The sequence below is a fragment of the Symphalangus syndactylus genome, chromosome 5 (assembly GCF_028878055.3).
Source record: "Symphalangus syndactylus isolate Jambi chromosome 5, NHGRI_mSymSyn1-v2.1_pri, whole genome shotgun sequence".
Classification (NCBI taxonomy): domain Eukaryota; kingdom Metazoa; phylum Chordata; class Mammalia; order Primates; family Hylobatidae; genus Symphalangus; species Symphalangus syndactylus.
In genome coordinates this window covers 95,815,968-95,842,419 of record NC_072427.2, presented here as the reverse complement: position 1 = coordinate 95,842,419, position 26,452 = coordinate 95,815,968, and the positions used below count along the sequence as shown (strand labels likewise).

Below are 26,452 nucleotides of genomic sequence, written 5' to 3'. Positions count from 1 at the left end.
TTTTAAGTTAAAACATAAATGTACATTTATTCGCTGGGCTTCTGGAAGAAGGCCAGGCCTTTTCTTCGAGTGTGCATTCACTCACTTCAAATCTTCCTCACTTTTCTTACAAAAACTATAGCTTTAAAGCTTTACCTGCAATTTTGCATTGTGCTTTCTTTTTTTATACATTTTTTTTGTAGAGACAGGGCTCCACTATGTTGCCCAGGCTGGTCTTGAACTCCTGGGCTCAAGCAGTCCTCCTGCCTGAGCCTCCCAAAGTGTCGGGATTACAAGAGTGAGCCACTGTGCTCGGGCCGTTTTGGTTCCTTTAAAGTAGATGCAGTGGACTGAATGTTTGTGTTTCTCAAGTTCGTATGTTACAACGGTAGTGCCCAGTGTGATGATATTTGGAGTTGGAGCTTGTAAGAGGTAATTAGGTGATGAGGCTGGAGCCCTAATGTTTGGAATAGTGACCTTATTGAAAGGGCTCCAGGGAGCTCCCTTACCCTCTTTCTGCCATGTTGGGGGTACAATAAGAAGCCAGCCATCGGCAGCCTGGAAGAGGGCTCCGCTAGAACCCCCCTGTACTGCGCCCTGATCCTCAGGCTTTCAGCATTTCGAACTGTGACAAGTACCTTTTTAATAAGTCACCCAGTCTGTGGTCCTTTGTTCTAGGAGCTGAATTGACTAAGACAGTGGATTAAGATCTCATGAGCAATGCATACACAAAATCTTTCCAGTGTTGCATACTCTACCCTGATCTTTTACAGTTGTCTTGCCAGCAGCATTTTTTTCCAACTCAAACTTGAGTCTTTCAAAGTATTCAACTTAGTTTTCATAAAAACTTTTGCTTTACACGGTCATATTTCACAAGCGTAATGTTTAAATAAGTTATGGAACATAGCATCAAGTATGACTTAAATAAACTGCTTGGCAAGTAAACACACCTGACTCCTGTGAAACATTAGATTCAACTGGTGGGAGCAGAAGTTCAAGGGCAGCCAGAGAGTAGGTCAGCAATCGGGTTTCACTGAGGGAAAGAAGAATGTCATTTTAAGTCCCGGAAGTCAATAAGGTGAGGTGGAGGTTGTTTAAGAGAGCAGCCACTAAAATATATGTTTACTGTAGTCACTTTGCAAAATCTAAAATCAAGCAAAAATCATACATTGTCTCACCATCTAGAAATGGCTACTATTAACAATCTCGGTATATTCATCTTTTTCTTTTTTTTTTTGAGATGGAGTCTTGCTCTGTCGCCCAGGCTAGAGTGCAGTGGTGCAGTCTCGGCTCACTGCAAGCTCTGCCTCCCGGGTTCACGCCATTCTCCTGCCTCAGCCTCTCCGAGTAGCTGGGACTACAGGCGCCCGCCACCACGCCCGGCTAATTTTTTGTATTTTTAGTAGAGATGGGGTTTCACCGTGGTCTCGATCTGCTGACCTCGTGATCCGCCCGCCTCGGCCTCCCAAAGTGCTGGGATTACAAGTGTGAGCCACCGCGCCTGGCCCATCTTTTTCTGTATATATGTGTGGCGTGTTTTCATGCATAGGATCTTATTGTGCGTGTTTTTTCAATTATTATAAGCATTTTCTTCAAAACATCCAGTGGTTTTCTATTGCAAGGAGAAACTGGAAAGGTCTGGAAGCAGGATCAGGGAACTGGGAAGGTAGCTTTCCCATCTTCCCCAGCTCTGTGGGGTGAGGGTCTTGGCAGGCCCTGCAGGAGGGCTGAGGGCCCAGGAACTGGTATAAGTTAAAGATGGCAGAGTGAGTGTTCTGTGAAGGGTGGGAAGATATAGGAGAGTTTGTTTAGCATGGCTTGAGGATCAGAGCTCACAGTGGAAAGGTTGGGAAGGAAAGAAGAGGCAGTGAGAGGATGGAGAGGGGAAGGAGCGGAAAGCAGTGTGGGGTGAGGTTTAGGGAGGCCATTCGCCCACTGCAGTGGCTAAGTCAGTAGAGGAGAGAGGCAGTAACTGGTACTAAGGGCCGGGGTTCAAAGCATTAAACCTAATGCCTCAAGGCGGTGTTTCTCACCCCTGAGCACTAGTTAAGGCAAGGATTTCGAGCCCCACTCCCAGAGTTTCTGATTGGGTAGATCTGGCTGGGGCCTGAGAATTTGCACTTCTTACAAGTTCCGGGTGGTGCTGGTGCACACTGGTCGAAGGCAATGCGTGGGGAGTTCTCCTCTTTAATTGTAGAGTGACACCAACCCATGTGACCACTCGGGCCAGTCTTGCTTGTGACAGTTTTTTCCACCATCAGGAACAAAATCTGCCCAAACCTTCCCAGCTTCTGCACCAGGGAAGTGGCTACCAGGGAGCAGCTTCGTGTTTGAACACAGCCCCATCTCGTGTAGTGTTAGAAAGGAATGGCCCCAGGCTGGGCGTGGTCGCTCATGCCTGTAATCCCAGCACTTTGGGAGGCCGAGGTAGGCAGATCACTTTGAGCTCAGGAGTTCGAGACCAGCCTGGACAATGTGGCGAAACCCCGTCTCTACAAAAAAAATACAAAGATTAGCTGGGCATGGAGATGCGTACCTGTAGTCCCAGCTACTCAGGAAGCTGAGGCTGGAGAATTGCTTGAGCCTGGGAAGTGGAGGTTGTAGTTAGCCGAGATCATGCCCCTGCACTCCAGCCTGGGTGAAAGAGTGAGACCCTGTCTCAAAAGAAAAAAAAAAAAAAAAAAGAAAGTCATGGCCCTGATTGCAGAGAGCTGCGGAATGTGGAAGGTTCAGTAGCCCCCAGTGTGTCTGGTGGCCTTCCCCCTCTGGCTCAGTGGGCCATGGCCGGCAGCGACAGTCAACAGTGCTACCTGTGCGTTAGCAACAAGTATGGCCTCATTATTTAAAAACTTAGTTATTTCCATTTCACAGGTATTGGGGTTTTGTTTTTAAAAATTAATGTAGATCTAGGCCAGGCATGGTGGCTCACCCCTGTAATCCTAGCACTTTGGGAGGCTGAGGTGGGAAGATCACATGAACCCAGGAGTTCAACACCAGCCTGGGCAACACAGTGGGACCCCAGCTCTACAAAAAATCAGAAAAAATTAGCTGGGCATGGTGTCACATGCCTGTAGTCCCGTCTACTCGGGAGGCTGAGGTGGGAGGATTGCCTAAGCCTGGGAGGTCAGGGCTGTGGGAAGCCGTGATCATGCCACTGTACTCCAGCCTGGTTGGAGTCTCAAAAAAATATTCATATAGATCCAGTCTACCCTGGCAGCATTCATTTTCCTCCCTGAAGGTCTGTATGTTTCAAGAGATGTAAGGGGTTTGTTAAAAGGAAATTGGAGGAAGGGGTTTCATACCACTGAAGGTTAGTGCCTAAGAGAGGGCAGGAAGGGGGCCCTGGAGCCCTTCGCTTTACCCTATGAATGTTCTTGACCTTTGCTGCCCTTGTGCTGCGTCCGTCTCAGTCCACACTTCTGCCTCTTGCCGTGCCTCTCCACTGTCTGTAAAACAAAGTGAACACTGAAGCCTCCCACCAGGGTCCATTGGCTGATGCGTTTCCATTTCCACGGGTTTTCTAACTTCTGGATGAGAGAGTACATTCCTGCAATTGCAAAAGCTAAGTTTCCTGTCTGGATTGTAGATAGCTATGGGCAGTAATGTGGGCTTTGTTATATTAATAGTAGGGCCCCGGCCAGGCGCTGTGGCTCACACCTGTAATCTCAGCGCTTTGGGAGGCCGAGGTGGGCAGATCACGAGGTCGGGAGTTGGAGACCAGCCTGGCCAACATGGTGAAACGCTGTCTCTACTAAAAATACAAAAAATTAGCTGGGCGTGGTGGCACGCGCCTGTAATCCCAGTTACTCAGGAGGCTGAGGCAGCAGAATTGCTTGAACCCAGGAGGCGGAGGTTGCAGTAGCTGAGATGGCGCCATTGCACTCCAGCCTGGGTGACAGAGCAAGACTCCATCTCAAGAAAAATAATAATAGTAGCAGGGCCCCATTGGTTTATTCAGAGAGACTGAGAAAGCTGGAAGAGAGTAGAGTGTAAGCCATTGCCTCAGGTAGCCTGGGGAAATCCTAGCAAACAAAAAGAAGTTTATACAACACCATTCTTTTCATAGCTGGTTTTTATGCATGGCGTCAAACCTTTACCTCTAAAATGTGAACCTTCAAGAAAACAGGATTTCAAGGTTTACTGGAGGGAGGGGATTAGCTAGGTCTGAGGGAAGAAGAGCCTGGAAACGAAGTCAATGTTTAAAGCTCCTTATGTTTACCAGAGTAAAAAGTTGAGAAGTTTCACTTTCGGAAATTTTTCAGTCTTTATTACTGACGCCAGAGTGATCCTTCTGAAGTGTATGTGTTGTGCTTATTCTTTACGGTTAAAACGATCTCATGGTTGAAAACTATTATCTAATTACTGAGTGTTCTTGTGTTCTTACTGTTTTAATAAAATTAAAACGATTTAAGTATTTGCATCCCTGCCTCCTCCCATGATTTTCATTGTATTTCTATCATATCATGCTATATCCTTCTGCAAATATCCATACATAACCAGTTAAATGATTTCAGAGGTAGCGAGTCCAGTTGCCTCTGGAAAATCCAGTAGCCAAGCCATAGTGTATTTGCATATTTTAGTTGTGAAGGGGATGGGCGTGAGGAATGAATCATACATAGTACGGGATAGCATGATGCTACAGAGTTGGGCTTTGGAGCATTTGGAGCTGGGTCAGGCCCTGCCTCGCTGACTGCTGGCCTCCCTGCCTCTGCATTTTCTCAGCTCCACCGCAGTCAGGGCGAGCCATCTGCTCATGGAGGTGGCTAAGGGCAGAAGGGAGAGAGCCGCGTAAGGCACTTTGCATGCCGTGAGTTCCCAGTCTACAGCAGCTGATGCTACAGCTTCTTTTTTTTTTTTTTTTTTTTTTTTTTTTTTTTTTTTTTTTGAGACGGAGTCTCGCTCTGTCGCCCAGGCTGGAGTGCAGTGGCGCAATCTCGGCTCACTGCAAGCTCCGCCTCCTGGGTTCACGCCATTCTCCTGCCTCAGCCTCTCCGAGTAGCTGGGACTACAGGCGCCCGCCACCACGCCCGGCTAATTTTTTGTATTTTTAGTAGAGACGGGGTTTCACCGTGGTCTCGATCTCCTGACCTCGTGATCCGCCCGCCTCGGCCTCCCAAAGTGCTGGGATTACAAGCGTGAGCCACCGCGCCCAGCCGCTACAGCTTCTAAGCGTGAAATCCACATCTAGTTCTGAGTCATAAAGGGTTTCGATACAATCATAGGAACATTTATCTGCATACATTGTGATTTCATGAATTTCAGTTTATTGAAAATCAGGCATCAGTGGAAGGGAGACTGGCCCCCGGGTTAGAATGTCCTTCCAACTGGCTCCTCATGAGGGAGCTGTGGGACCCCTCAGTCTCTCAACCTCCAGGAGCTCTTCTTTCCTTGCTCATATAACCAGGGGGTCGACTAGGTCCCCTTGAAAGTTCTTTCCAGCCCCCCGGTTCTGTGAGCATATTGTACACACTAACTAGGTTCAGATCAACTTCGGTTAGACTATTAGAGGGAGGTGCACATGTAACCCCCATAGTGGAATCTCATTGGTATTTCATTAATAAGTGATTGACAGAAATAAGGATTTCTTTTTTTTTTTGAGACGGAGTCTCGCTCTTTCACCCAGGCTGGAGTGCAGTGGCGCAATCTCGGCTCACTGCAGGCTCCGCCCCCCGGGGTTCACGCCGTTCTCCTGCCTCAGCCTCCTGCGTAGCTGGGGCTACAGGCGCCCGCCACCTCGCCCGGCTAATTTTTTGTATTTTTAGTAGAGACGGGGTTTCACGGTGTTAGCCAGGATGGTCTCGATCTCCTGACCTCATGATCCGCCCGCCTCGGCCTCCCAAAGTGCTGGGATTACAGGCGTGAGCCACTGCGCCCGGCAGAAATAAGGATTTCATTGGGATAAAATCCTACTTGGTCCTCTAAAATAATGATTGCTCAACCAAAGCATACCTTTTCACTATTTGGGAGGGAATTTTTAATCACACAAAAAGCACATAATTATCATTCAGGTCATACTAACCATGTGTATGGAACTAATATTTGCTTTGAAGTACTATTGCAATATATAGAATTTCACACAAAAAACCTACTAGTGCAAAGTGTGAGTAATTCAAATCCATAGCTTTTCCCTAGACTTTATTTTAGTGAATGGGGTTGCAAGAGCAGTTAGTAAGTAGCTATGTTTTAATGTTTTGAGTTCTGTTGTGTTTTATTTTACCATCAAGTACCGGTGCTAATGAGTCTCTAGAAACAAGAGAAAATCCCAGAGTACTAAAGCTGCAGTTTCCAGAAGCAAGGTCTGATTCACCCTTACTTTGTAGATGAAGGGGCAGGAGCTCAGAAAGAAAGGAGCTCATTGCCTGACCCAGGTCACACAGTCAGTCGGTGGTAAAGTAGAGCTCTGACCCAGGCCTCCGGGCTCCACCTCCTTTCACTGGATCTGGCTGCTGCCTCAGAAGCAAGGGCCTGGGTGATCAGCAGGTTGCACGGTTGAGCTGTGAGAGACCAGAGTCCCCACGCCTGTAGATGACCGGTGGTCCCCTCCATGAAGCCAGTCGCAAGCAAGCAGCAAAGAGCAGAGCTGTAAATTGACTGTTGGCCCCATGGGGATAGAGACCTTTTCTGCTTGGTCTCCAGTGTAGCCCCAGCCCCCTATCCTCGTGCCTGTTGCAGAATAGGTGCTAAGTAAATATTTGTTGACTGAAGGAACATAAAAGAAACCTCCCATATCAATGATGGAACATTTAGTTAGCATGGCTTCTTTCTTCTTGAAGGTTCTTGAGCACGTGCCCCTGCTGCTATATATCCTGGCAGCAAAAACATTAATTCTCTGCCTGGCATTTGCTGGAGTGAAAATATACCAAAGAAAAAGGTTGGAAGCAAAACAACAAAAACTGGAGGCTGAAAGGAAGAAGCAATCAGAGAAAAAAGATAACTGAAGGTGAGTCCACAGTACCCGACCTTGCAAATGGGAGCTGGCCAGTGGGTGGGGTGACCAATCAATGAATAAGAGAGGTCTGGGACTTCCCTGTCCGTCGGGTCTGAACGGCTGCGTGGGGGCATGTGGCCTCACCTGTTCTCTAAGGTAGACCTGCTCCATAAAGGGCCAGGTGTGCAGATCCTGGTCCTGGGATGTGAGTGCTGCTGAGCCAAGGCACACAGAGGATTAGTTCATCCTTCTCGAAACCTACAGTGGCAGTGGTTCTTGACAGGTGTTGGGTTACGAATTGAGGACTCAGTGACAGCTGTGGACCTTCTTCCCAGAGCAGCGCACACACTGAAACCATCTGCATTCGTGTGTGGGGAGAAGTTTGCAGGTATGAGGAGTCACAGATCATTTGAAATTCCAAGGTTAAGAAACCCTGTTATCTTTGAGATAAAGTCTGACTCCATGGTATGACAAATAAATCCCTTCCCAGTCTGGTCTTAACCCAGACCTCATTTGCCACTTCTGCCCACTCCCCATCCCCCTGCAGGCCATTCTTCAGCCACCATGGCCTTTGGCCTTGCTTATTAGATTCTTCCCGAGGACCTCCTCACCAGGCCTGAGGGTGCACTCATCATTGTCACCCAGTGCCTATCACAGTGCACACTGGTGGACTTAGAACCTACTTGGGGAGTTACAATACATCAAGGCACCAGAAAGTTCCTGTTAAGCCCGTGTTACAGATTTAACACATGACAGTTCACAGTTACCTTGATTCCAGTGTGTTGATACAGTTTCTTCACTTTGCAGGTTGAGTTCTGTACTTTAAAAATCAGAGGATTCAGCCAGGTGTGGTGACTCATGCCTGTAATCCCAGTGCTTTGGGAGGCAGAGGTGGGAGGATCACTTGAGCCGATGAGTTCAAGACCAGCCTGGGCAACATAGTGAAACCCTGTCTCTACAAAAACTTAAAAAAAAAAAAAGCTTAGATGCACACTTATTGGGTGTGGTGGCACATGCCTGTAGTCCCAACTACTCGGGAGACTGAGGTGGAGGATTGCTTGAGCCCAGGAGTTCAAGGCTGCAGTGAGCCATGATCATACCACTGCACTCCAGCCTGAGTGACAGAGCGAGACCCTGTCTAAAAAAAAATAAAGCATTCAAATATGATGGCGGTGGGGTTCTAGGTCAGTGGTTCCCAAACCTGGCTAATGATCAGAATTGCCCAGGTGTTTGTTTAAATGAAGATTCCCAGGCTTCAACCCAGAGAGATTCCATAATGGCCCTGGTTAGGTTTGGGTATCTGGGGTTTTTGTTGTTGTTTTTAAGATATGGGATCCCACTCTGTCATCTAGGCTAGAGTGGTGCAGTGGCACAATCTCGGCTCACTGTAGCTTCAGCCTCCTGGGCTCAAGCAATCCTCCCACCTCAGCCTCCCGAGTAGCTAGGACTACAAGAGCATGCCACCACACCCGGCTAGGTTTTTAAAACAATTTTTAGTAGAGAAGGGGTCTTGCTGTGTTGCCCAGGCTGGTCTTGTACTCCTGGGCTCAAGCGATACTTTTGCCTCAGCCTCCTGAAGTGCTGAGGTTACAGGTGTGAGCCACTGTGCCCAGCCTCTGTTCTTTTGAAAACCCATTAGATAATACTTAGGTTGTCTTTTCAGCAACAGGTCATTGTAGGAACCACTGGGCTAGGTGACCTCCCAAACCCAGCCCACTCTAAGATTCCATGCTTCTGTCAGTAGGAATTCCCTTGCAGTGCCATCAGGCTTGTTGAGGCTAAAGACCTCCTGATGAGGAATAGTAGCAACACCTACTAAGTGGTTATTCTGTGCTGGGGACTTTGCTAAGCATTTCATGCACAACTGTGTTATTCAGCCCTGATGACTCTGTGAGGCATGTTCAGATTGAAAGAATGGCTCACTCTACATGGTGAAGAATAGAATCAGAAATTGATCCCAGGTCAAATGCATTCAATCAGCATGGCCAAGCCCAAGCTGTGCTACCTTCCTGAATAAAGGCAAGTGAGCTGGTAGGGATGCTTCACTCTCTGTTACCACTTCCAGTAGCTGCCCACTCACTGGTCCTCAGTGAACTGTAGGCTTTTGCTAGATAGAAGAAGTTACTTTCTTTCTTTCTTTTTTTAAGGTGTTTGATTGACTGAAATTTAGGAGTAGGCATTACGATGGGGAGGAGAGAAAAAGGGTGAGGGAAGGCAGTTTAAATTAAAATGTTGCTGATTGAATTTATATTCCTGACAATCCCCATTTTGTGTGCTAAACTGATCAAAGGAAGAAAAGATGAGATGGAAGATCATAAAGGCTTTGTTCCTCCCACAAACATCAGCAGAGACCTGCAGTTAGGTCAGGGCTAGATGGCTTAGAAGCAACTCAGGGAGTTGGTCTTCCTCTCTAGACTGGCAGCTTCTTAAAGACTAGAGACTTGCTTCAAACAAAAAGGGTTTTCAGGCCGGGCGCGGTGGCTCACGCCTGTAATCCCAGCACTTTGGGAGGCCAAGGCAGGTGGATCACTTGAGGTCAGGAGTTCGAGACCAGCCTGGCCAATAGTGAAACCCCATCTCTACTAAAAATACAAAAATTAGCTGGGCGTGATGGCACGTGCCAGTAATCCCAGTTACTTGGGAGAGCGAGGCATGAGAATTGCTTGAACCTGGGAAGCAGAGGTTGCAGTGAACCGAGATTGCGCCACTTCACGGAAGCCTGGGTGACAGAGTGAGACTCTGTTTCAAAAAAAATGAAATAAAATAAAAAGGGGGTGGGATGTTTCAGATGGAAGGGAAACTGTGATGCTAAAAATACATTTGTTAATAAATAGAGTTGAGTTGTATCAGTTTGTTAAGTTTAAATGGCTGAGCATAGGTCTTTATGCTGAGCAGTAAACATCAGGTATAGTCTTATCAAACATTTCCTACCCATCCCTTTGGTTTTCCCTTCTAGATTCTGCCATGTAAATGTTAGCTTGAGTGGACTCCAGCTGAGAAGAAAGAGAAGAAAGACTTAATTATTGAATAATTTGTCAGAGGATAAACTCCCAACCTAGACCTTTCACTTAAAATAGTGTGAATTTGTATATCTTTTTAAAAGAACCAGTACTGGCCCGGTATGCTGGCTCTTGCCTGAAATCCCAGCACTTTGGGAGGCCGAGGTGAGTGGATCGCCTGAGGTCGGGAGTTTGAGACCAGCCTGGCCAACATGGTAAAACCCCGTCTCTACTAAAAATATAAAAATTAGCCGGGTGTAGTGGCGCACGTCTGTAATCCCAGCTACTTGGGAGGCTGAGGCAGGAGAATTGCTTGAACCTGGGAGGTGGAGGTTGCAGTGAGCCTAGATCATGCCACTGCACTCCAGCCTGGGCAACAGAGCGACTCTGTCTGAAAAAAAAAATAAAAATAAAAAAAAATAAAAGACCATCCTGGCTAATACGGTGAAACTCCGTCTCTACTAAAAATATAAAAAATTATCCAGGCGTGGTGGCAGGCGCCTGTAGTCCCACCTACTCGGGAGGCTGAGGCAGGAGAATGGTGTGAACCCAGGAGGTGGAGGTCGCAGTGAGCCGAGATCGTGCCGCTGCACTCCAGCCTGGGTGACAGAGCAAGACTCCATCTCGAAAAAAAACAACAACAAAAATAAAAGAACCAGTATTTTGTTTACTAAAATAAAATGCCTTTGTAAAAAAAGGTGTCGTGGCCTTTGGAAGAAGTCAAATTGTATATCTCTATCTCTTTCTCTTACACAGCACCCTCCACCCCATGTTGTAAAGGGAGGGTTTTTGTAAACCTACACCTCCCCCACCATCTCAAGCTGGGGGGTCCCAGGTGAGAGGCTTCCACAGAGGACAATGTGGTGCAGAAACATCTGTGTGGGAGTGGGGTCCCCAGCACTGGGTGCCTCGGCCAGCTACCCCCGACCCCAGACCCCCTCATAGGCTGCCCTCCCGTACCCTCCTTTCTCGTCTTTTCCTCCTACAGGTGTTACACTCCTGTGAGAGTGTTTTAGAGTGTTTCCATCGTTAGGGTGGAGGGAGGCTGTGTGCGTCCAGGGAAGCTGACTCCTGTGTTAACCATGAGGGTCCTCGCAGGGAGGAATCGTGGGAGCCCTAGGGTGTGTTTTGTCCTCTCCTCACCTGTTTGCTCCTTGGGATTTGCTGATGAGAGATGAAAGGCAGGGCACCCTAGGAGCCACTGGAACCGAGGGCAGGGAGGATGGGAAGATGTTTTACTCAGCACCTAACACACGCAGATCCCTGTGACAAAAGCTCATGCTCTCCCACTTCTCACAAGACCCCAGAGTGGATGGGGAGTGAGGCAGCAGCAGCCGGCACCGGAAGCAGGGCGGAGTGTTTGGTCTGGTTGCTGACAGCTGCATGGGAAACTTGCAGGAGTGTGTGTTAGTAAACGTCTCCCCGTCCTGGCCCAGTTTGTGTCGAACATTGCGTTTTCCATGTGGGGAGTCAGGGGAGTTGACATCTTAAATTGCACTGTGCTTGCTGGATGCTGTTCAGCACAATTTAGAAAGCAGGAAAGAATTTACAAAGTTCTGAGGACAGACAGACCCTGGCCCTATAAGCTGCAGTGCCCACCATAGTCGAAGTGGACTTCCACGTAAGCCCAGACCTCATTCTCTCTGAAGGAGGCCTCTCCAGCCTTTGCCAGGAGCCCTGGTGACTTTATTCTGCCTAATCGTGCTGCGGCCTGGGGTCCTGTTAGAACATGAATGGAAGACTACAGCAGAGGTGGGATGCCCTTGGATTTCTGCTATCCCCACGCTTCCATGACATGCTCAGGTGGGGCCTAGAACTGACCCTGGCCCGTGGCCTACCATCTTCCCTTTGTCAGGGCCTCCCTGCACCCTGGCAGGTTAACCCACCCACCCTGGCCCATGTTCTTGCCCCAGGGGCCTGGCCTCTCTGCTGCCCACTCTGCAGGTGTAGGGCATCACCTGCTCCTGTCTTGCCTGGCATCAGACCTACTACCTTGGCACCACTTCCTCCCTCATGCCCACCCCCCTGTGTGCCTCATAAGTCCAAGGCGGGGGATCTGCTGACCAGTAGACACTCATGTGCTAAACACAAGCGCTTTTCTAGGCTTTAGGATTTAAAGCTACACTTTGGAATTTGTGGAAGATCTGGCCATCTTGGAAAATTAGGTAGAAGATGACATAAGGACTGGATCAAACCACTTATCATCCCAACGGTGCCCATGGCTTTTCTGTTTTTTCTTTTTGTTTTTGTTTTTTTAGAGATGAGGACGTGCTATGTCCCCCAGGTTGGAGTGCAATGGTACAATCATAGCTCATTGCAGCCTTGAACTCCTGGGCTCAAGTGATCTTCCCACCTCAGCCTCCCAAGTAGCTGGGACTAGGCCCTGCTAATTTGTTTATTTTTAGTAGAGACAAGGGTCACGCTGTACTGTCCAGGCTGGGTGTAGGTTTTTTCTGAAGAGTATTTGGGAGTTTTGTTTTTGCTTGGTTACTTTTCCTATACACCTTTCTACCACTAGGGGGAGATGATTAATCACTAATTGAAGGGATTTTGTTCGTTTTTTATGTTTTGGGTTTTTTTGTTTGTTTTGTTTCAATAAAGAAAGAGTTTAATTTCAGTAAGGCAGGCCATGCAGGAGATGGAGTTCTTATTCAAATCGGTCTCTCTGAAGGCTCAGAGGTTAGGGGTTTTCAAGGCGGAGTTCTTGCTATCATTCCATTCCTTAGGTACATGAAGTTGGTAGATGTGTAGTTTGATGTTAAATTATTGGTTAGATGCATGCACCGCTGGTTGTAGAGACTGGTAAAGCCTACTAGCAGGACCCCACCTGGACCACAGCGATCCCACAACCCGCTGGACCATGACCCAGAACAAACACAAAGGACCTGAAATGCGTTGCAAAGGCCAGAAGCCGACATCCACATTCTCCACCCACCTAGAGCCCCAGAGTCCCTCATGCACATCCTGTTTGATCTATTACACACATTCACACATTCGCAACACAGTTGTTTGGTTTTCAAGCTTACACTTATTAGAAACAGAAAGGAAGAAAGGCTGTCAGCAGCAGAAATACCTTTGAGCAAGAGGGACAGTCTTTGAGAGGCAGACTTGAGAACTCACCGTGTGCTCTTCATGCGCCAGACACTGCAGCAGCCACAGCATCCCACATGGGATGCCACACGTGATGATGTTATGTTCATGGTGATGAGCTCAGGCATGAAGAAGAGGTTCAGCCGTTTCACACAGTCTGCTTAACAAGTACATACATAACACAGACATACGTGAGGAATCTCAGAAACCAAATAATTCAAAGAGTCTGGGATTCTTTCAAAAGGGTTGCCTCTGCCCAAGCTTTCTTCAAATTCTGTCTATAGGGAAATGTAGCTGTCAGTATCTCATTCCCGAAGACTTCCAGATGCCTGGATCTTTAGAGTTCTCCACCTCACCCCAAGTTGATTACACAAATGTTCCTGGAGTTTTGCTTACTGCCCTGCTCTGTGCCAGGCCCCACAGGCGGAGATGGCAGGGACCCAGGCCTGACGTTGGAGAGCCCCTGCCCCACTGCCGGAAACACACGCACCATCACACCGTGAGGGAACTCCCCCACGCAGGTCTCATCTGTGTCAGAGTGAAGCCAGAGGATGGACGGTGGAGAGTCTAGAAGGAGAAGAGAAGGGAGGATGGGTTCTCAAACATGAGTAAGCAGGAGAGGCCATTTAAAATGCAGAAACTGGCCTGGCACGGTGGCTCATGCCTGTAATCCTAGCACTTTGGGAGGCCGAGGCAGGAGGATCACTTGAGGTCAGGAGTTTGAGACCAGCCTGGCCAACATGGTGAAACCCTGTCTCTACTAAAAGAAAACCAAAAATTAGCTGGGCGTGGTGATGGGTGCCTGTAATCCCAGCTAGTCAGGAGGCTGAGAGGCAGGAGAATCACTTGAACCTGGGAGGCGGAGGTTGCAGTGAGCAGACGTCGCACCACTGCACTCCAGCCTGGGTAAAAAAGTGAGACTCTGTGTCAAAAAAACAAAACAAAACAAACAAACAAAACACCTAAAAAATAAAAATAAAATGCAGACTCCTGGGCTGGATTCCAGGTCCACTGCATCAGAACCTGCAGGAGAAGGACCAGGAATTTGTGATACGAACATCCCCAGGCGATTCTTGACCCTCCTTTTGAGACCTACACTGTAAAGGATGGGCAGAGGGAGAGGCAGCAGGAGCCCGGCCTGGGAAGGAGCCAGCGGGAGAGGTGGGAGGAGGGGCAGGAGACAGCGCACACGCGGCAGCAAATCCTTCAGCCCTTACTCCCCAAGAGCTCACAGCTGCCTCCACAGAGGGTAACGGTATCATTGTCCCCTTTTCGCAGATAAGGAAACTGAGGCAGAGAGGCCCTGCCTAAGGTCCCCCAGCTGGTGGGAGGCAGAGACAGGAACCAGCCCTTGTGGTCTCACTGTGAGACTGGACTTTTCACAGCTGTGCTGTCGAGTCTGAGCCAAGTAAAGTAAAGCGAGAGTTTTTGTACTTCGAAGTCTGGGACATAATGTCTTCAAGACATCAGCGTCAGTGACACGATGGTGACAGAGGCCAGCATTGCTTGTTGTATCTTTTTCCATCCTGTTCCTATCTACACTTCCATTCTTCTGTTCATTCTGTTTGCATTTCCCACCCTGTGACCTACTCTCAACACATAGATGGCTTTCACGGACACACACACACACACACACACACACACGTCACTCACAGACACACCCTGTGCCCAATGTCAACAGACAAAACTACAAATTTAGTCATAGACCTCATTGTCTTTTATTCTTGATTCATGAATGGGGCAGCTTCCCTTCTATAAAACAGAGCAAGAGCTCCCACCGGACAATGGCAGAACAGTGGGCTTTGTAAGGTGGGGACAAGGAAACAGAACAATAGAAAAGAAGCTGATTGGTTAACATCAGGTTACTTCAGGACCTCCTAATCATGCTGACTCAAGTAGACCGGAAGCTCCTGTTTTCAGGAAAAACTGATCTGTTTGGGGACCTACCTGCTTCCTTGTTAGAGTTTTGGGTTGATTATAGGGCTCTTAGCATGAGTGACTCCATTTTGGTTTGGTTTGGTCTGGTCTGTTGGGGCCTAGTGCAGGATCTCAGTCCAAAACAATAGCCTCCCATAATTTTTGTTTACTGCTGGGTCAGTGGTAGGCTTGGTCCACTTGCGCTTCTGCCTGGGTGGGCCTTCCTGTTTTCCTCCTTTTCTCTCTGTGGTGAAATCCCCATTCTTCTTTCTGTCCTCCACTTCAGTTTCACCTCTTCCTGCAACCCTGCCCACAGCTCTTCAGCGCCAGGCCCTGGACTCTGAGCTCTCACTATGCAAACCTCCAACATCTCACTGAGTGGGAGGTGGCCCCCACCTCCACACCAGACCTGGACCTTGAGGGTCCAGGCTTGTTTTCCTTGGTACCCCTGGCCCTGACACACCCAGCCAGGCACACAGAAGGTGCTCCAGTATTTGATGAGTGGATGACTGGTAACACCAGAGGAAAGGGAGCAGGGAGTATGGCCAAGACCATTAGCTGCCTTCCTCAGTGTTCCTTCTCCCCTTCTCCCTAGTAATAGAACCCTGACTTTTACCTGGCCGTATGGTCACTCAAAATAAAGGACTAAATTTCCCACTTTCTCTCTCAACCAAGTCTGGCCAATCAGATTTAAGTGGAAGTGTAGTGTGGGACTTCCTGGAAGGATCTTTAAAAGGGACAGGATGGGCCCCTCTTCGTCTTTTTCTCCTTTTTGGCTGCCTGGAATACTAATGCAATGGCTTGTTCTGCAGCCACTTTGGACTAAGAGGTGACTTTGAGACCTGAACCAAATCTAGGACAATGGAGTGAAAAGATAGGATCCTGGGCTGTCAATGACCATGGATCCATCATTTCATCCCTGAACTGACACCTTGATACTTCTTATTTTTGGTGTAGGTGGTGGGGTAGCTTCTATTTTGTTGGCATCTCTGTGGTCTACTCATAGTTCACCTGTTTTAGCTGACACATGGAGCCAGTTAGAGATGGGTGCAAGGACTTCCTGATAGGAAGACTTGGATTCTGGTCCTGACCCTCCTGTTACTACTGTTAGGTACGTGGCTAGGTGAGTCGGTCACCACCCTAGCCTGGCCTTTGTGAAATGAGCTCAGTGATCACTGCCCTGCCTACTGTACAGTGTTTGTCTGAACTGAATGAGGTCCAGCATGTAAAGATGGTTTCCATGTGGCAGGACAATCACAAATGGAAGGAGTGTATACTGCCTGGGTGGGCAACTCAGCTACCAGTTGGCCAGGCAGGGGCTCTATCCAACCCAACTGGATTGAGCCAATGGCCAACGAACCCCATCTGCTAATTTACCTCTTAGGTCCTTGTAGGGGCAGCACCATTTCCTAATACACCCCCACCTTGGAAGCCACCTTGATCCCTGGGGGGAGAGGGGCTGTGGGTGTTAGTGATGGGGAAGGCCAGAGAGGCTGGGATGTTCCATCAGCCAACCACTCAGAAGGAGAATAGCGCCACTAACATCAGGAACTCTCTTCTAGTGGACATGTCTAGCGATACATGGCTCAGCCCTGCATTGCTGCGTGTGGTCACCCGCTCTTAACTAAATACAGTGCTCTAAATATGGCTGCTCCCAAAGAAACTGTGGGCTGTCCTCACCAGCCGTCCTGTCCCACCCCCACCAGAAGAAACCTCTTCTTATTATTAATTCCCTAACCAATTGCAGATATTGCAGATGGTCTTAAAGGAAATGCCAGAGAACAAAGTTTCCTCTGATCAAACTATCTCAAGATGTGTCTACCCTCATTAGACGCCAGCGATAAAAAGGAACAAAAGTTTTTCTCAAAGAGTGAAAAGGAAATGAGATCAGTGATGGCAGGTCTACTTGTGGACATGTTTGCTTCGACCTTACCATGGACCACTCACTCAGTGGGTGCCAGAAACAATGCAGTGGCTTAGCTCAGATTATGTGATTTTTTTTTTTTTTTTTTTTTTTTTTTTTTTTTTTTTGAGATGGAGTCTTGCTCTGTCACCCAGGCTGGAGTGCAGTGGCATGATCTCAGCTCACTGCAAACTCCACCTCCCAGGTTCAAGCGATTCTTCTGCCTCAGATTCCTGAGTAGCTGGGATTACAGGCATGTGCCACCATGCCAGGCTAATTTTTGTATTTTTAGTAGAGATGGGTTTTTGCCATGTTGGCCAGGCTGGTCTCGAACTCCCAACTTCAAGTGATCCGCCCACCTTGGCCTCCTAAAGTGTTGAGATTACAGGTGTGAGCCACTGTGCCCGGGCAGGTTATGTGATTTTAAATTCCCACTGTATTTTATTAAGGAGTTGACTGAACTTCAAGGAAGTAAAGCAACTTATTCAGGACATATAGCTACGAAGCTAGAAACTCAAGATTCCAACTAGGTCCATCCAATTCCAAAAGCCTGGTGAACTTTCTGTTACTTTCTATGGGAAGTTTTCAGGTTTAGTATAAAGCAACATTTCTTAATTATGAATACAATCTTATGTAACCAAATTGCACATTAAAGGGTAGTCCTTTTGCTCCTTCTTTCCTCTTTTCTAATAATTTTTACAAGGCCTCAAAGGAATAGAACTCTAAATCTGTTTTATTAAATTGCTTTAGTTTTCAAACAAAAATAGCTCCTGTTGGTTTATCTTTAGCTGATAACCTAAAAACATTCCTTTTTTATCGCTGTAAAATAATGTGTCTTTAAAAGATATTCTGTCTCCTCTTTAATTTTATGTTGAAATAAAATTTTTTGGTGTCCAGGGGAGTTGGCCATTTTAGTGGCTGGTGTCTCTTCTGAGGTCAGAGGTGAGCCTTGCGACATAGAAATGATGAGAGTGAAAAAGGAAAAGCTCAGCTTCAATAACTGAGCTAAGCACGGTGGTGAGGAGCATGGGCTTCAGAATCTCTTGGCCCTAGTGTCTTGCCAGTGCCTCAGTTTCCTCATCTGTAAAACAACTGACAGGATTAAGATAATTAAATTATAATAGCTATGCCTTAGTGGCAAGGCAGCATGAAAAATGGCTCTGAGCATGAATTCTGGGTTGAATCTCTCTGGGCCTCAGTTTTTCAAATCCATTTTTTTTTTTTTTTTTTTTGTGAGGGAGTCTTGCTCTGTCACCCAGGCTGGAGTGCAGTGGCACGATCTCGGCTCACTGCAGTCCCCACCTCCAGGGTTCAAGTGATTCTCCTGCCTCAGCCCCCTGAGTAGCTGAGATTACAGGTGCCTGCCATCATGCCTGGCTAATTTTTGTATTTTAGTAGAGATCAGGTTTCATCATGTTGGTCAGGCTGGTCTCGAACTCCTTACCTCAAATGATCTGCCCACCTCGGCCTCCCAAATTGCTGGGATTACAGGAGTGAGCCACTGTGCCCAGCACGTGTAGCTGTTGGTGCCTATTATTCCAGAACCCCAGAGGCATGGAATAAACGGAATGTAGGGCAAAACCCACTCATCTCCCAAAACTCCGGCCACCCACACGTGGGCCTGCACAATGACAGCACATTGAAGTGACCAAGGAAGTTTGAGTACCATGGTTTGCTCTCAAGGAACTTAAATCCTAAAACGTACATGAAATCCCGAGGGAAAAAGACCTCACAAATATACTACACAATAGGAGTTATTTCACCAGGTTAATTGCCAATGAGAAATGCAATGTTTCTACTGACAGAGCAAGACTTCCTTTAGCACCTGTGGCTGGCTGAATAGTGGCCACCAAAGGTATCAAGGTCCTGTTCCCTGGAACCTGTGAATGTTGCTTTAGATGGAAAAAGGTCTGCCTATGTGACCAAGTTAAGGATTTTGAGATGTGAAGATGGTTTTAGATTACTCAGGTGGGCCCTAAATGCAATCTCAGGTGTCCTTGTAAGAGGGAGGCAGAGGGAGATTTGACACAGGATGAGAAAGTAGTGTGGCCACAAGCCCAGGAATGCCGGTGGCTACCAGAAGCTGGAAGAGTCAAGAAACAGGTCCTCCCTGGAGCCTCTGGAGAGAGTGCTGCCCTGCCAACAGCTTGCCTTTGGCTGTCTTGTCTGTCCTGTCCTGTCCTATCCTTTTTCTTTTCTCTCTCTCTCTTTTTTTTTTGTCTTTTTTGGAGATGGAGTCTTGCTCTGTTGCCTGGGCAGGAATGTGGTGGTGTGATATTGGTTCACTACAACCTCTGCCTCCCAGGTTCAAGTGATTCTCCTTCCTCAGCCTCCCAAGAGCTGGGATTACAGGCACCCACCACCATGCCCAACGAATTTTTGTATTTTTAGTAGAGATGGAGTTTCACCATGTTGGCCAGGCAGGTCTCCAACTCCTGACCTCAAGTGCTCCTCCAACCTCGGGCTCCCAAAGTGCTGAGATTACAGGCATGAGCCACTGAGCCACGGTGCCGGCCTCTTTCCCTTCCCGTCCCCCTTCCCCTTCCCCTTCCCTTTCCCTCCCCTGCCCCCCCTCCCCTCCCCCTCCCCCTCCCCTGCCCCCCTCCCCCTCCCCTGCCCCCTCCCCCTCCCCTGCCCCCTCCCTCTCCTCTGCCCCCTCCCCCTCCCCTCCCCTCCCCCCTCCCCTCCGCTCCCCTCCCTTCCCTCCTTCCTTCCTCCCTCCCTTCCCTCCCTCCCTTCCTTCCTTCCTTCTCTCTTTATTCTTTCTTTCTCTCTCTCTCTCTCTCCTCCCTCTCCTCCTTCACCCCCCTCCTTTCTCCCTTCTCCCTCTGTCTTTCTTTTTGAGACAGGGTCTCACTCTGTCACCCAGGCTGGCGTGCAGTGGTGCGATCAGAGCTCACTGTAGCCTCAAACCCCTAGGCTCAAGCAATCCTCCTGCCTCAGCCTCCTGAGCAGCTGCAACCACAGCCGCTACATCTGGCTTAATTTCTGTTGTTTTAAGCCACCAAGCCTGTGGTAATTTGTTTCAACAGCCAGGACAAACTAATACAGCACTGTTGTCTGTCAAGTGAGGCCTGCAACAGTGGAAACTTTATAGTTCTGAGTGGTCAGCTGTTTGAGGTGTGATTAATCTCCAGGAAAAATGTTACCAGGATTCCCTTTGTAACCACGACAAAATGCTGAGAAGTCCACCACTTAGTTGCTGAAAAGCACTGAACATTCGCTTTCATCTGACAAAGTCTTTCTGAATAATACAGGGAGGTTCAGGAGGGAAAGAAGGCAAGCAAACGATGGGATGCTTTCTGCACTTGGCTGTCAGGAAATTCTGGTAGAAATTTTTTCTTTCTTTCTTTTCTTTTCTTTTTGAGACAGAGTCTGACTCTGTTACCCAGATTGGAGTGCAATGGCGCGATCTCTGCTCAATGCAACCTCCGCCTCCCAGGGCTCAAGTGATTCTCCCACCTCAGTCTCTCGAGCAGCTGGGAACATAGGTTTGCGCCACCATGCCCAGCGAATTTTGGTATTTTTTGTAGAGACGAGGTTTTGCCTCGAACTTCTGAGCTCAAGCAATCCTTTCACCTTGGCCTCCCAAATTGCTGGAATTACAGGCATAAGCCACTGTGCCCAGTCCAGAAATGTTCATAAATTGTTTTTTTTTCAAAGACCTTATTTTTTAGAGCCATTTTTTAGATTCATGCAGAATTGAGTGAATTGAGTGGGTGCCCCACCACCCACCACCTCTATCAACATCCCATTTAAGTTTACAAGTTTTTTTTCTTTTTTTCTTTTAGAGAAAGGGTTTCACTTTGTCACCAGGCTGGAGTGCAGTGGGCAACCATAGCTCACTGTAGTCTCAAACTTCGGGCTCAAGTGGCCCTCCTCCCTCAGCCTCCCAAGTAGCCAGGACTATAGATGTATGCCACTCAGCCCAGCTACTTTTAAATATTTTTGTAGAGATGAGGGCTTGCTATGTTGCCCAGGCTGGTCTTGAACTCGTGACCTCAAGCAGTCCTCCTGCCTCGGCCTCCCAAAGTGCTGGGATTACAAGTGTGAGCCATTGTGCCCAGCCATAAATTATTCTTTTTACACACCTCAGAATGATTACCTCTAAAATGACTGTCTGAATATATATAACCAACAGTGAATTTTATGATACGTTTAATAGGGGTCAAGCCTTTTTCTATAAAAATGAAAAAGACAACCACAAATTCTTACAACGGACATTGGCAGCAGCCCCAAACCTAAATAGGGAGGTGTTGTCCCAGCTGCAAGTGGCTCAGCTACAGGGTCTCGAGATGAAAATCCACGGCACAGTCTAATGACCTGCTGGGATTCCTGGAGTTGGTTGGGAGATTGGCTGGATAAGTGGTCTCTGCAGACCCCCATGCGTGCCACCCCTTTGCCCACCATAGCCCACTTGAACCCACCACTGTCATAACTTTCCAGGTCCTAACTGGGACCACCTACTCCCCTTGGAGGGTCCGGATGGAGTTTCCCCTCCGCGGCTGCCTCTCACTCATCCTCCACCACTTTGCTGACAAGGAAGGAAGGACAATCGGGACGAGGGAGTCTTGCCTGGTGACCATCTGGACAATATCTCGCCCATGGCAAGCTGGATCCCTGTGGCTTACTTTGGTGGGCGGAAACTGGTTGGCACACTATTTAATTTGGGCTTTTTGGGGGATGACTGCACACTGGTTCTCTTTTTTTCTCAGACCTAAATTTTGACCACACAACCTTGCAGCCTGCTCACACCTGCTTACTGCCATCCACCTTTGGGCTGGGTTAGACCTAGTCCTCCCCTTGAAAAAGCCCTCAAAGTGCCTTCACAAGATAAGAGTCGAGACCCCTAACTTACCAACAAATTTTAATGAAACTTCTAGCAAACTCAAAGCGCTTTGCCAACATCCTTAGGAGCAACTCAGTTCTCGCAGCACCCCTGTGAGGTCACTGTTGAAGTATCTTTGGCTGCAGTGGTGTGGAATCCATCTCAACAGAGTTCATGGTAAACACCAGACATGTAGCAGCCTCACTGCTTGTTGGAGGAATCGCCCTTAAGAAAATTTCCCAAGATAGTAGTTTTCCCATCTCCGTACTTTGCTAGTTAATGTTCTCCACTTGCTTGGGTTTATCCTTTCAATTCCTTTGCTAATTAAATTGCTGAAAAGTATACATTGGTAAGAATAGACACTGTCAATGGACTGCAAACAAAACTTGTTTCTGTTATTGATGATAAACCATTTCAGAGAAGACCAGGCTGAGTCTAAAGGGTTCAGATAATTACAAGGGGAAGGCAGAGAGAGTAGTTCGTGGCCACAGGACTTGGCCACCTCTGGGCAACACACAATGCTTGCTAAGCTAATGACTGTAGGGATATAGAACTGGCCATCAGCCTCTCTGTCTTCCTTTGGCCTCTGCTCTTCCTGCTGCCTTCTCTCTTTGACCACGATGACACACTTTCCATAGGCCTTCCTCACCACATCACAGAACTCAGAGAAGAGGCTGTTTTCTTGTTTGATACACAGTTCGTCTCTTAGGAACATCCGGTATTTCCAAGGCACCCATCCTTGACTATCTGCAGCGTGCACAATACACCAAGTTGGGGTTTGTATGAAATATCCATCACTGATATCTTCCCCAGTTACAAGACTTTCTGGGATATTGGTTTCCCCAAAATATACGGTCTTAAATCCATCATATTGCAGTGTTCTCAGGGTTTTCAGATATTGGAGGCATTGCTTCCTCTTGATGCCATCAAGTTGACTTCTGATAATGACGTTTCTTAAAAGGGGGCTTGCAAAGTGAGGCATAGTGGCTTCTCAAGTGTTTTTAAAAGCTTGCACGTCTGCATCTGGGGAGAGATGGCAAGTGGGGGATGATGACCTCATAAAGGGCTTTCTTACAGCGGTGCCAGTCCCACAAATACACTTCAGATTTCAAGCATCATGGAATAAATACTTAGAACAACTCTCTGCTGACCCATAAAATATGGGAATTGCAGATGCTACCCATAAAAATGCTACTTTGACATCACTTCTGCAATAGGTCTGAGACAGAGGTTGGCAATCTTTTAATAGTAATGAGCCTACCCATTGGCTTAAGATGGAGAGAAATGTTTACATTCATTTATCCATTTCAAAAATACGTACTGAGCACCTGCTATACGCCAGGCATTGTGCCAGGCACCAGGGGTATAGTCATGACACACCCAGGGAGTCCTGGACTTACGTGTTGTGTGTCTGTGTATGCATAGAATTTGTCCCAGTTGCCTTCCCATTTGCACAACTAAGAGTGATTTTTCCAGGTGGCAGAAGGAAGGTATGGCAAATTGCAGAAGAAAGTCAGTCTGCACACCTAGCTTCCACTGGAGCTTGCAGGTCTTTTTTTTTTTTTTTCTGAGAGGGAGTCTGTCTCTGTTGTCCAGGCTGGAGTGCAGTGGCATGATCTCGGCTCACTGCGACCTCCGCCTCCCAAGTTCAAGTGAGTCTCCTGCCTCAGCCTCCCAAGTAGCTGGGACTACAGGCGCGTGCCACCATGCCCAGCTAATTATTTGTATTTTTAGTAGAGACGGGGTTTCACCGTGTTAGCCAGGATGGTCTCAATCTCCTGACCTCGTGATCTGCCCGCCTCAGCCTCCCAAAGTGCTGGGATTACAGGTGTGAGCCACCGCGCCCGCCAGGAGCTTGCAGTTATTGAGCTAATTCAATACCTCATCTTGAAAGCACTTTTAATTTTATATACTCAGGCAAAATGACAGTTTGCTTCAAACTCTAACAGTCTCTTCCTTTGTATTTTCCTTTGCATTTTCTTGCCTCTTTAGTCAGAGCTAAAGACGTTTCATAAAATGGGCATGAAGGATTCCCTCAAATGAAGATGTGGACAAAATGATTGGTCAGGTCCTTTGCTCTACTGTTGAATGGAGGAGGACTTTTTTTTCCCCCCCTACACAGGGATTTTCTTGGAGCTCAAGTTTGGACAACCCCAGACAGTAAGATAATCTCATCATGGTAAAGTTAATATGAAATATGTGGTCTCCAAACAGCCTCTCCCAGAGGCCAGGATCAGCAGGTTTGGGTGGATAATTGGCTTGTGGTCATTTTCTTGTAGGATTTTTCTTTTAGTAGTGGAAACTGTTTTTCAGATCAAATTTGGATGCCAACTATGTGGAACAGAAGTGTGGCTGCTCTGGTGGAAGTGGCAATGGTAGTCCTAGAGTCTCGCTGTCAGCCACACCCTTTGTCTCCCCCTACCCTGTGGCCTGGAACCGCAGTGTGAGATGCTATATAGTGCAATGAAGTCAATTCTAAGACAAGGGTTCTTGCCTTTCTCATCTAATTCTTAGTTATGGATATGAGACGCTTGTTCAGAAGTATGGAAAATATATATAATATGTTATCTTTTAGATGTGTGTGTAAATATGCATATGTATGCAATGTGCTTATATTTTAACGCATAAACAACATGAATAAAGCAAACACTCTAGAATTCTCCAAATGTATCTTGTTTTACAGTTTTCACTTTGGAAAATGTCAACATTTTTACATTAAAAAATATTACTCAGCCATAAAAAAGAATGAAATCACGTCTGTTGCAGCAACATGAACAGAATTGGAGGCCATTATTCTAAGTGAAATAATTCAGCAACAGAAAGTCAGATGCCACATGTTCTCACTTTTTTTTTTTTTTTTTTTTTTGAGACGGAGTCTCGCTCTGTCGCCCAGGCTGGGGTGCAGTGGCGCAATCTCGGCTTACTGCAAGCTCTGCCTCCCAGGTTCACGCCATTCTCCTGCCTCAGCCTCTCCAAGTAGCTGGGACCACAGGCGACCGCCACCACGCCCGGCTAATTTTTTTGTATTTTTAGTAGAGGTGGGGTTTCACCGTGGTCTCGATCTCCTGACCTCGTGATCCACCCGCCTTGGCCTCTCAAAGTGCTGGGATTACAAGCGTGAGCCACCACGCCCGGCGTGTTCTCACTTTTAAGTGGGAGCTAAATAATGTGTACACATGGGTACAGAATATAAAATCATGGACTGTGAAAGGGAGGCTGAGGCGGGAGGACCATTTGAGGCCAGGAGTTTGAGACAAGCCTGGCCAACATGGTGAAACCCCTTCTCTACTAAAAACGCAAACAAATTAGCCAGACGTGGTGGCTGACACCTGTAATCTCAGTACTTTGGGAGGCCAAAGTGGGTGGATCACTTGAGGTCGGAGTTCAAGACCAGCCTGGCTAACATGGTGAAACCCCATCTCTACTAAAAATACAAAAAAATTAACTGGGCATAGTGGTGCATGCCTGTAATCCCAGCTATTTGGGAGGCTGTGGCACGAGAATCATGAGCCGAGATTGCACCACTGCACTCCAGCCTGGGCAACAGAGCAAGACTCTGTCACAAAAAAAAAAAAAAAAGTAGGAGGGTAGGAGGAAGGTGAGGGATGAGAAATTATTTAATGAGTACGATGTACACTACTACACTCAAAGCCCAGACATCACCACTAAGCAATCAATCCATTTGACAAAACTGCACACCTGCACTTGTACCCCTTAAATTTATACACAAACAAAAAACAAAGGCAAATCAAAAAGAAAAACAAAACAAAATGATCTCTAAACGATACAAACAGTAACTGATGAAACTAGCTGTTTATCATGTCAGTTCCAAAATCACACAGAGATGAATTTCTTTCAAATGACCCTACAACACAGTATTTTGATCATATATTCTCCAGTAAAGTTAAGGACAAAGAAAAACACATGAAATCTTAAATGGTACTCGGTAGTTTTATTGTTAATAATGATGCTGGCATTATTATTTTGAAACTCATGTCGATTTCTCAGCTGCCATTTGATATTAATTTTTTTTTTTTTTGAGATGGAATTTCACTCTGTCACCCAGGCTGGAGTGCAGTGGTGCGTTCTCAGCTTACTGCAACCCCCACCTCCTGGGTTCAAGCGATTCTTCTGCTTCAGCCTCCCAAGTAGCTGGGACTACAGGCGTGTGCCACCACACCTGGCTAATTTTTGTATTTTTAGAAGAGATGGGGTTTCGCCATGTTGGCCAGGCTGGTCTCGAACTCCTGACTTCAGGTGATCTGCCTGCCTCAGCCTTCCAAAGTGCTGGGATTACAGGCGTGAGCCACCACGCCCGGCCAGTGATTTTTAACCTTTATCAATCTGATAGACAAAAAGATCATTTCATTGTTTTAACTTCTTTAATTATGAGTAAATCTGGCAATATATTATGAAAACAATGACAAGAAGAACTCGATATAAAATGCACAATTCAGACGTCCTTGAAGATCATTTCAGAGGCAGCATGAAGTGGGGGTGGCGCTAGTGGTGGGGGCTGGGTGTGGAGAAAACCAGCCAAAGGAGGACTCATGGGATCCTGGAGCTTTTGACTGGGGTTCACTTGGAGCCCAGACTCAGGCTGGTTCTGACAGGAGCACCTGCCAGGCCTCAGCTTAGGGGCACAATGTGGGACACATGGACTGGGGGTGTGGTCCCAGAGCCTAAGAGGCACCAACAGAGAGGTCTCTGCAGAGACCCATCTGTGCCCCACACTCACCACCCCGGGACAGGCCAAGCCAGCGTCTGGCCAAGAACTGCTTTTGCACAAGGAGCCGGAAGTAGTTTGC

The 26,452-nt window shown here is 47.4% G+C and overlaps 3 protein-coding genes across 17 annotated transcripts in view; 2 read left to right on the top strand and 1 right to left on the bottom strand.

Moving 5' to 3' along the window:
- Positions 1–26,452, top strand: part of SMIM11 (small integral membrane protein 11) — a 43,968-nt gene that overhangs the window by 4,378 nt on the left and 13,138 nt on the right. For 4 of the 11 annotated variants that reach the window (XR_010120778.1, XR_010120786.1, XR_010120785.1 and 1 more), the window contains exon 3: positions 6,753–6,919. Coding sequence is in view for 2 of the 11 variants with exons in the window: in XM_063639312.1 (XP_063495382.1) it covers positions 6,753–6,917 (165 nt within the window). In the remaining 9 variants the exon portion in view is untranslated. Of the gene's footprint in view, positions 1–6,752; positions 6,920–7,190; positions 7,296–9,863; positions 10,335–21,262; positions 21,452–23,636; positions 23,805–23,957; positions 24,311–26,452 lie in introns of those variants that run through there. The other 7 variants (XR_010120781.1, XR_010120779.1, XR_010120783.1 and 4 more) reach the window with 7 other exon arrangements.
- Positions 852–23,143, bottom strand: C5H21orf140 (chromosome 5 C21orf140 homolog). Of its 5 annotated transcripts, none has more exons than XR_010120777.1 (3): positions 13,027–13,200; positions 3,341–3,425; positions 852–1,012 (listed from the first exon to the last, which is right to left on the bottom strand). XR_010120777.1 is itself a non-coding variant. In XM_063639306.1 (2 exons), the coding sequence occupies exon 2, from the start codon at positions 22,624–22,626 to the stop codon at positions 21,871–21,873; it is 756 nt and encodes a 251-aa protein (XP_063495376.1). In that variant the 5' UTR covers positions 22,627–22,667; positions 23,045–23,143; the 3' UTR covers positions 21,667–21,870. The 5 variants fall into 5 exon arrangements, 1 of the variants encoding a protein (XP_063495376.1); XR_010120776.1 differs by lacking the exon at positions 13,027–13,200 and adding an exon at positions 7,675–7,895; XR_010120775.1 differs by lacking the exons at positions 852–1,012; positions 13,027–13,200 and adding exons at positions 21,675–22,667; positions 23,045–23,143 and having other exon boundaries at positions 3,403–3,425.
- LOC134736569 (small integral membrane protein 11B-like) lies at positions 14,781–24,310 on the top strand. Its single transcript, XM_063638507.1, has 4 exons — positions 14,781–14,800; positions 16,025–16,036; positions 21,229–21,451; positions 23,958–24,310. The coding sequence occupies exons 1-4, from the start codon at positions 14,781–14,783 to the stop codon at positions 24,021–24,023; spliced, it is 321 nt and encodes a 106-aa protein (XP_063494577.1). The 3' UTR covers positions 24,024–24,310.